Here is an 11,075-nt window from a genome sequence, read left to right on the forward strand (position 1 = left end):
TAAATCAATCATTCTATTTATAAGACAACATTTATCTAGAACCCATGATAAAGCAAACCAAATCTCATTATGGTTTTAATTTATTAAACTTGTGATAATTTTAAAAAGGTGTAGTCTTCTTTTCTTTTTTCCCAAAGTCAGCTAATACAATATTTTGTGGGATTGATATTTCTTAAAATATAAAGTAATATGCCGAAAATTGTTATTATTATAATCATTGTTGTTATTATTATAATCATTGTAATTGTATCATGCTGGTTGACATTGTTATCGTCATCATCAACATTGTTATTGTCATCGCCAATATCATGGTTGTTGTCATCTTAGATGTTTTCCCTCAAATTTAAAATAATTTAAATTGTTTGACTTGTAAAAGATAGACAAGGTGGGATACTTGCATATGCCTTTTTTGTTTTATTGTATTATATTTAGCATTAACAATTATTTTTCACTCAAATTGGGCTATAGTTAGATTACATAACATATCACTTCTTTCTTCATCTATTCTCTTCTTCTATATGTGCTAGTCTCTTTTTCCATATGTGCTATCGACTTATGGCCTTTCCATTGCAACTTTCGGTGCAAATGCTAGTTTAAGATATCTTTGCAACTTTCGGTGCAAATGCTAGTTTAAGATATCTTTGCAACTTTCGGTGCAAATGCTAGTTTAAGATATCTTTGCAACTTTCGGTGCAAATGCTAGTTTAAGATCCATACATTTAACTCGTGATGTAGAGATGATTGTCTATTTGGTTTTTTTGGCATCCATATTTTTTAAGATATTTATCCATACGTTTAACTCGTGATGTAGAGATGATTGTCTATTTGATTTTTTTTTATGTTTTTTTATGGATATGTGATGTTGTATATGTTTTTGGTGTTTCTACTAGTGACTGCATCTTTTGCGTCATTTTCTTTTTTTTGTATCATTTGGAGTTTTTATATTGACTCAACATAATACAATGAAGTTTTTTTTTTTAAAAAAAAAAAAAAAAAAAAAAGAGCTTGTATTTATTTTTTAAGATATTTAAATTTATTAAAATTGTTATAATGGTAATGAGAGATTAGATTTGTTTGATTTTTTAAATTTATATAAATGTAAAAAAATTTAAATTCATTTATGTATTATATTTTAAAAAATTTAAATGGCGAAAAATAAAAAATTCACTAAACAAATATCATCACTATATTAAAAACAATTTTTTTTGACTATAAATTTTTTGAAAGGTACAATTTAGAGATTTTTGTGGTGAGGATTTTGAGATATTTCAACATTCATAATATTTATTTTTGAGTTTCGTTAATTCGAGTCAATAAAGATAAAACCTCTTGAGAGTTGCTCAAAATACTTTCATATTTTTTCTTTTTGAGATATTCCTATGACATGATGTATTTCCTGACTGTGGTATACCATTTAGGTAGAGGTTTTAAATACATCTAATAAATTATTATAAAATATATTTATTGCATTTCATTATAGTTATTAAATAGAGTATTTTAGTGAAAATTTATAATTTGGTTTTAGTAAAATTATATAAATTAATTTAATTTTATAAATTAAATAATTAATAAATAATAATAAACATCAAAAACTTATAATACATATAATATTATTAAAAACTAAATAATTTTATTTTAAATTATTATTATTACACTAATTTATATATTAATAATATATTTTTTATCATAATTACACAAAATTTCGACTATCCATTAGTATTTTTGTATAAAAAACAAATACCATAATTACCTATTAGACTTGTTCACATCGCTTTCACTTAACCTTAATCGTTTGTTCTTAATAAAAACTTTATAAATGGTAAGCAAATCAAATGGTAATGAGTAATTTGGTCGATGGAACACGCACTCTCTGAAAAGAATCCACCGAATGAGTAGTCGATACTCTGAAACATATACTATATTTTAATTTAAAAAAAAAAAAAAAAAAAAATTGTGATTTCAAGTTAAAAAAATATTCCATTTCATGCCTTAAATCAAGCATTCCACGGTTAAGTGCATATTAATAGAGTTTGATTTACTTAACTAAGGCTCATTAATGTAATGATAAGTTTTCAGTAGGATTTTGTTTTAAGTGCATATTAATAGAGTTTGATTTACTTAACTAAGGCTCATTAATGTAATGATAAGTTTTCAGTAGGATTTTGTTTTATTAATAAGAATTTAGTTTTTTTTGGTTGATTTAGTTTTCTTAACCTATAAATTTAGTATATTTGATTAGTTCGAGTTTTTTAACCTATAATTAAGTTTTATGGAATATAAATTATTTTTTTATAAAAAAATTAATTATATTTATTTTTGAGTTAAAATAATATTTGTTTATATAATTGGGTTCATTTGGATTAGTTATGCTTTATTAGTCTGCAATGTTAAAAGAAATTAGTTACCAAAATCATATAGGGTTGCATGATTTTTCAATTTAATTTAATTTAATTTGATCTAACTTTACATGTAAATTTGTTATGATTTTGGTTTCAAAAACGCATATCTATTCATATTTATTTAGATATATTCAATTTATAATACACATTTCATAACTGTGAAATTATATATAATTTTGTTTATTTAATTGAATATTATATATTTGTGAATGAACGCTTATAACTAACCTCTTAAAAGAAATAAAGTGACATCATTTTCATGCACGTAGAGCGGTAGAGCTGCGTACAGCTAATTTAATTTCTATTTTTAATAGATGATTTTAATCATAGTAATTATAGAAAAAAAAAATATTTTAATAAAAGAAAAATTATTTTAATAAAAAAACACCTTTTTGAAAACAAAAAAAACTCTATTTAAGAGTAATATTTAAAATATTTAAAATTTCAATTTAATAACATATATAACAAATATTTTATAATTCATCAATAAAACAAAATTAATATAAATTTAAAATAAGTTTAAATTTAATATACATTGTAATCACATTAATAAATATAGTTAACATTTTATATAATTCCCATTAATAAAGGTATATTATAATCATGTTTTTAAATAATATCACAATATAATTAGAAATTCAACCAACAACTTAATATCTAAAAGTACTTTAACCGCGCAACCAATCACAATTTATCCAGAATTCATAAACAAATTTTAAAACTAATTATATTTAAAATTTCTCGCCCATTAATATAAAGAGAGATTTACATCTGAGTTTGATAGTTTTACCGCCTTCCAAAAAAAATATTTACACCACCATAAAAAAAAGTGAATTTACAGGCTATTTAATCTCGATAATCCATACGTGCGTCATGTAATTCCATTAACGCTTTACTTTTACACATCATTCTCCATATCAGGTCGAGTCCCTTCTCTTGACAGCTTCAGGTGCTTTCCATCCATGACTCTTGAATTTCCGAGCACAATTTCTCGCACATACACTCTACCGCTCACAAGCTGCTTTGCACTTAACCTATAAACCTATAAACCTTTTATAAATTATTAAAACCCCAAAAGCCCGCATTAAATATAAAACCCAAAAAAGCGCCATTAAAGGGTCTCAGACATATGTCTGAGGCATATTTTAAGAATCGAACCTGGGGCGCCAACATTCTCTTTACTTTTAGTCATCATTCTCCATATGATGTCGAGTCCCTTCTCTTGACAGCTTCAGGTGCCCTCCATCCATCACTCTTCAATTTCCCAGCACAATTTCTCGCACATACACACTGCCGCTCACAATCACCTTCAACCTTTTCGTTTGACCAGAAGCTCTTCCACCGAGACAAGCTGCTTTGCACTTAACACCCTCCCTCTTTTTCTTTCCAACGCCTTTTCCACCTGATTTCCCAGGACTTTCCTTCGAGTTGTCCACGCTCAAGGGCTGGATCACTTGTTCAATGACTGGCTTCTATCCTGGACACAGTTGAATATACATTGCTCAGAATCAATCACAGTACAAAAGAACCCTTACTATATATACCAAATATACCAAAAAGATTCACCGGCCTATAAACCTTTATAAATTATTAAACCCCCAAAAGCCCCCATTAAATATAAAACCCAAAAGAGCCCCATTAAAGGGCCTGAGACATATATATTTTAAGAATCGAACCTGGGGCGCCAAGATCCATTCTCCTCGGAGCCATTCTTGAGCTGGGCGTAACTCTGAATGGGGATATGCCTTGAGAGTGCAAGTGTCAGGGAAATAGACGACCCAAAGATCCTCTTCCGCTCCCTCACAAGGCTTGACAATGACGCCACGCCACCAGCAGTCAGTGTCATAAGCTTCAACTGCATCCCCAACTGAGCAATGGAGAGGCAGCTCAATGTGGGGTGGAATGGGTCTGACTTCACTGTGCAGCCATACCTCCTCCACCAATGGCTTTCCCTCGTCTGTCACAAACTTATCATACCGGATCTTGCAACCCCGGCCACCTGTGGTGAAAGTGAGGATAACTCCCTCAAACCAAGCCCCACCATAACCCTCCTCACTGCTGCACACCTCAACCCTCATTCCTTTACTCAACCCCTTATTTCTTACTCGCCCACTTGCAGAATCTGACTGGTAACGGAAAAAACCAGTGCCGCCGCATGGCTGATTTTCTGCTGCCGTCTGTTCTTCTTCAACTGAATCGCTTACCAGAGAGCTTTGGACACAACCGGAATCTGGTCCATCTGCGGCGTCCCCGCTGTTAGAAGACGCGTAATTTTCCGTCGTGCAGGACTCCGCCGGCGATCCAGTGCAGAGGGAAGGCGAGCTGCCGGATTCCGCCAACAGAGGTTCCCCGATTTGATTGAGGGCGTTCATTTCTGCAATGCGGAAACCAAGCTTATCCCCACACAGACTGAGGTCTGCGCAAGGCCTTTTATTGACTCCAGTAAACGCAAAGGTCAACCTGCGCGGCAGATACTTTGAAGGTCTGTAGGAAGCAACACGGTAAATATTACGATGTCCAGTAGGAGACAACGTGGCAAATGTTTGGAAGCTGACTAGGAAATAGGAGGGCCTGATTTTAATATTAATTTCGAGAAATTAATATCGCCGAGCCGGTTCCCTGAGGACGTCTTCGTCATTGTGGGCCCCATTGCTTACATCATCGTTTACGTATTCATAATTTCGACGAAGCTATATATAATAATTTAATTAAAAAGTAAATGATCAACCACAAATTAATTTCGAGGAAGTGATATACAATAATTTAATTAAAAGGACATAATCAACGACAAATTCAGACTCATTTTCCAAAACCGTGCAATAATTATTTTGGATACATTCTTCATTCCATTTTGCCACAATTATTTGTTAAAAAGAGATGGTCGGGGCTGTGAAATATGTATAAATATACGTATATAGATAAAAACACATTTTGAAAAATTAACTATCACAATTTCACTCTCAATTATTTTGTGATCAAAATTTTTTATGGGCTCTTTCTTGATACCTAGAAAACAATTTATGTTAAGAAGGATACCCATGTGCTTTTCTATATGACCTAGCTTTCAATCCAGTAATGCTCAGTGTTGTTGCATTTGATTCAAAGAGAGAAGAATGTTCTCTAGAGTTCATTTATGTCTATTATCAACACTTTGTTTAGGAGGAATTTGAAGTGCCTATAGGTGTCCATAATTTACATGTATTAATTATATCTCCAACAATTATGTGTGGTATTTGGAACCCAATAAACAATCTCTACCAACACTCCAATGTCTATAAGGGTAGAATGCTTGTCCTCCAACTCCCTTTCAACCTGAAATAATTCCTCTTTCTCATGTTATGGAGTGAGTTACCTTAATCGGTTTGTTGAGTTTTCATCCCTCAATTAGGCTTGAATATGCCCCCTTCTTAATATGTTGCTCTACAATGAACATGAGCATGCTCATGCAACATGATACCTTTCAATGGAGTAATTCGGTCCGCAAATTGGAATGAGAATGTTACAGAATAAGAGGAAAAATCCATAAAATAATTAGAATTTTGAGGACTGAGAATGAAATCTTCCTTAGGAAGAGGCCTAATACACCTTACACAAAATGGACTCTCATTGACTTCTAGAGAGCAAGAAGACTTTCTCACAGAAGTGAGCTCAAAGCCCTCACCCTATCCAGAAATAACAAACCACAATAAAACCAAAATAATGAAGATCAAAGACATTTTCTTAGTGGAGGTGTGTGACCAATCTTAATCACCTTCCATGACCTAAAATATAGGAAGGACTTGAAATGTTTGATGATGTTGGCTTGATTGTTTCCTCCTCAAATCCAATCGAAGCACTGGAAGAGTTGAAAAGGGTCTAGAAAATAGATAGATGCCCATGGGGCTTGAAGGAAACATCAGTAACAAGCCCATTTTCCCTACATAATCCCCTGACGGAGTTGCCCTTGTAAGAGTGAGCCCATTTTAATTACCCCATATAAGCACCGAAGATGAATTTAAATCATCAACCATAAATACTAAAGATACAAAAATCTCTTAAATTAAGCTCATTGAGGAGGCTGCTTCCCTAAACAACCACCATGAGACACAAATCTAGGTTAGATACCACCCATGAATTCATGAAAATTGATTTCCTTGAGTCAAAAATTAAAACATAACCTCATCACATAACCATTAAATGCAATATTTGCTAAACTAGCCATAGTGATAAGCTTGTCAAGCAAACAAATATCAATCCAAAATCTGTTAACAAGCTTGATCCTACGTCTAACTATCAAAAAATGATTACAATATTTGAGAAAAAGCTCACATAACCATTAAATGCAATATTTGTGAAACTAGGTATAGTGATAAGCTCGTCAAGCAAGCAAATATCAATCCAAGATCTATTAACAAGCTTTATTGTATGTCTAACTATCAAACAATGATTACAATATTTGAGAAAAAACTCCATGTAGATTTCTATGAGGTAGTTAAAGAAACTTCCACAGCCCATTGCATGCAACGAGTCAAACCTTTATGGAGATGTGTCACCACGTCCAAAATGCATGTGACCGGGTGAAAAAAAATAACCCCGCCCCCGCCCCCGCCCCCTATTTTTTGAATCGAATACCTCATTTGAAATATATATTTGAAATATTATTAATAATAAATATATATTTTAAAATTACAAAATTTGTAATCTACTCTATAATGTTTAATAAAGAAAAAGTGTTATCATAAAATAAATAATAGATAAAAAACCCAACGTTAATATGGGATAGAGATGGCACATCCTTCACCTTTTCAACATTAATAATCTAACGTTAATATGGGATAGAGATGGCACATCCTTCACCTTTTCAACATTAATAATCTATCGTATTGGTGTTGTCATTATGGTCAAGTATCTCCATTCTAAGAAGAAAAAGGAAATGAAAATATTATCTTAGACAAAATATGAAATTTGGTTTTATGTTTGCACATAAGAAACTATGAATTTAATGGAAGGAAATATGTTATTATTGTTGAGATGAGATTAGATAGATGGTCCATGTTGTAGTTCTGATGCAATCAAATCATTTGAAAAGGACATGCCTTGCGTTGAAATAGCTTGAGTCCCCAATGTTATTTTTGTGTTGCAACTTAAATACTAGATTCAAAATTATTATTAGAGATTATTATTAGATTAGTTTTTATGGTTTAAAGGGAATATGGTTGACAGATTAAATGAATTTAATATTGGTGTTGAAGCTTGGTACAAGCTTTTTATTTAATAAATCTATAGCATAGTACATGTATTCATAGGATATTAAAGAATATTTTTATTTTCACTAAAATGATTTTGTTGAACATTTTTCTACATCTTTCAATTAAAAAAACTCTATTTTTACTAGGGCAGCCATATAAATTAAATAGCACCAATAGACATCTATCTATAATAAGCATCAAAACACTTTACTTCACAATACATCTCATATTTTTAAGATTTTATTATTTATAAAAATCTTCACAAAATATGGAACAAGCTTTTTATCCATGGATATTTACCCCATTTTATCATGGAGATTAGAATCTTTAAATATAATTTGTTACCATACCATTAGCCAATACCATGGTTTATCAATACTACATGTCCAAAAAAACCATGACTCACTTTGTATGACACTTGTTCATATGCCATTCCTTTTAATGAATTAAAAAAAATTACATGAACAAGTATCATATAAAGTGAGTTATGGTTTTTTGCAAATGTGGTATTGATAAGCCATGGTACAAACCCATAGTATTGTAATAAATTAATAATCTCCATGGCAAAATAGAGTAAATCTCTATGGTTAAGAATTTTGTTCCATTCTTTTTGTTAGGTACAACCCAAGAGCATTTAAGCCATCAAAATCACTCAGAATCGCACTCTGCATGGATCACAACAACCCTTTAGCATGACTAGATTTTTGTCCATAGAGTTTCACCACTAAATGCCTGAACATAACACCCTATCACCCTATATTTTTTGGCCCCATAGGCTTGTTCCACTTTGTAAAACGTATATATGTTTAATATATATGTTAATTTTTTATAATTATCAATAATAACAATTTAAAATAAAATTATATTTTATTATATTTTTGTTAATTTTTATGATGGTTATATTTGAACAACTTTGAAATGTATCATGAAACAAATGTTTTTAATTTTTATTATGAATTAATGTTTATCAATAATTAATTTTATTATATATTTGACTTTTAATTAATTTGTAACATTTTTTATGAAATATTTAAATATTAAATTAAATATTTGATAATTATCCAAAAAAAATAAAAATTTAAATGTATTCCAATTTTCTTATTGGACAAGGACAATGAAGTGACTAAAAGCAAAACTCTTCTAGATAAATCACATCTATAACTTAGGGTCTTCATGTTTTCAACCTACTCACAATAAAATGACTAATTTTATTCTTATTGGACAAGGACAATGAAGTGACTAAAAGAAAAACTCTTCTAGATAAATCACATCCATAACTTAGGGTCTACATGTTCCATTATTTTTGTTAGGTACAACCCAAGAGCATTTAAGCCATCAAAATCACTCACACTCGCACTCTTCATGGATCACAACAACCCTATAGCATGACTAGATTTTTGTCCATAGAGTTTCACCACTAAATGCCTTACAATAACACCCTATCACCCTATATTTTTTGGCCCCATAGGCTTATTCCACTTTGTAAAACGTATATATTTTTAACATATATGTTAATTTTTTATAATTATCAATAATAAAAATTTAAAATAAAATTATATTTTATTATATTTTTGTTAATTTTTATGATGGTTATATTTGAACAACTTTGAAATGTATCATGAAACAAATGTCTTTAATTTTTATTATGAATTAATGTTTATCAATAATTAATTTTATTATATATTTGACTTTTAATTAATTTGTAACTTTTTTTATGAAATATTTAAATATTAAATCAATTATTTGATAATTATCCAAAAAAAATAAACATTTAAATGTATTCCAATTTTCCTATTGGACAAGGACAATGAAGTGACTAAAAGCAAAACTCTTCTAGATAAATCACATCCATAACTTAGGGTCTTCATGTTTTGAACCTACTCACAATAAAATGACTAATTTTATTCCTATTGGACAAGGACAATGAAGTGACTAAAAGCAAAACTCTTCTGGATAAATCACATCCATAACTTAGGGTCTACATGTTCCATTCTTTTTGTTAGGTACAACCCAAGAGCATTTAAGCCATCAAAATCACTCAGAATCGCACTCTGCACAGATCACAACAACCCTTTAGCATGACTATATTTTTGTCCATAGAGTTTCACCACTAAATGCCTTAACATAACACCCTATCACCCTATATTTTTTGGCCCCATAAGCTTGTTCCACTTTGTAAAACGTATATATGTTTAACATATATGTTAATTTTTTATGATTATCAATAATAACAATTTAAAATAAAATTATATTTTATTATATTTTTGTTAATTTTTATGATGGTTATATTTGAACAATTTTGAAATGTATCATGAAACAAATGTCTTTAATTTTTATTATGAATTAATGTTTATCAATAATTAATTTTATTATATATTTGCCTTCTAATTAATTTGTAACTTTTTTTTATGAAATATTTAAATATTAAATCAAATATTTGATAATTATCAAAAAAAAAAAAAAATTAAATGTATTCCAATTTTCCTATTGGACAAGGACAATGAAGTGACTAAAAGCAAAACTTTTCTAGATAAATCACATCCATAACTTAAGGTCTTTCATGTTTTGAACCTACTCACAATAAAATGACTAATTAGGCCGATAGGCCTTCCTATGAAACAAGCTTTCGTCGTCCTTTTCATTCCCAGGTTAACACCTGGCGTCCATATTTGGCAGCTATCTGTTGTGATTTCTGTTGCAACCCTCACAGCACGCTTCAATGCGTCTTCGTTTGCTTTCAATCCTTTGCTCTGTGGCATGCCTCTCAACACCACTGGCCAACATCGTCATTATGAGCATCACCATCATCGGCATGGAAATCGGGCTATACTGTTAATCCCCATAACTGTGGCATGCGGGGCACTGTTTCTTGTCAGCGCCACAGCCTGGTGATTTGTTTTGTGAAAATGGAGCGCAAGAGACGGCGACTGAGAGAAACCAGTGAAGCACAGGAATCTAACAGTTCTGAGAGGATATCCTGCTCACTTGTATTTCCACTAGAATTGACTAATTAATGACATCGACATCCTCATCTTCTTCTCCTCTTCTTCGGCTGTTCTCAGTACTGTGACAACTTCATTATTTCTTTCTTTCGGAATAATCAGTACTTCTTCATCTCGGCTCGCAGTTGTTCTATACAGAGCCATGGCAGCGACAGCTACAATGCAAGTTTCTTTGTTTCATATCATTTACTTTCGTTCAAGAAGGCAACAACAGGGGAGTTGTTTGGCCTGAAAATGGTAAAATTTTCAAGTGACATGGGAGGGCTGGGGAAAGCCAGCCACAGGAAGATTATCGCGTCAGCATCTTCCCGCCGTACGAAAACCTGAAAGCCTTCCTAAATGGCTTTTTTTCCCATCCTGTTTGCTTTTGTTTACTTACTCCTACAGTGCTACGTCTCTCTGGTTTTTTGTTTTTCAGGGGATTCATGATACATTTTCTTTTGTTT

The 11,075-nt window shown here is 31.0% G+C and overlaps 1 protein-coding gene across 1 annotated transcript; it reads right to left on the bottom strand.

Moving 5' to 3' along the window:
• Nucleotides 1-3,118: 3,118 nt before the first annotated feature.
• Nucleotides 3,119-4,875, bottom strand: LOC149217071 (protein AGENET DOMAIN (AGD)-CONTAINING P1-like). Its single transcript, XM_089391305.1, has one exon. It carries the CDS (start codon nt 4,769-4,771, stop codon nt 3,980-3,982), a length of 792 nt encoding a protein of 263 aa, XP_089247431.1. The 5' UTR covers nt 4,772-4,875; the 3' UTR covers nt 3,119-3,979.
• Nucleotides 4,876-11,075: the final 6,200 nt, after the last annotated feature.

This window comes from Pinus tabuliformis, chromosome 1_1, assembly GCF_031772625.1.
Source record: "Pinus tabuliformis cultivar Carrire ecotype Pingquan chromosome 1_1, CPIR1, whole genome shotgun sequence".
NCBI lineage: Eukaryota > Viridiplantae > Streptophyta > Pinopsida > Pinales > Pinaceae > Pinus > Pinus tabuliformis.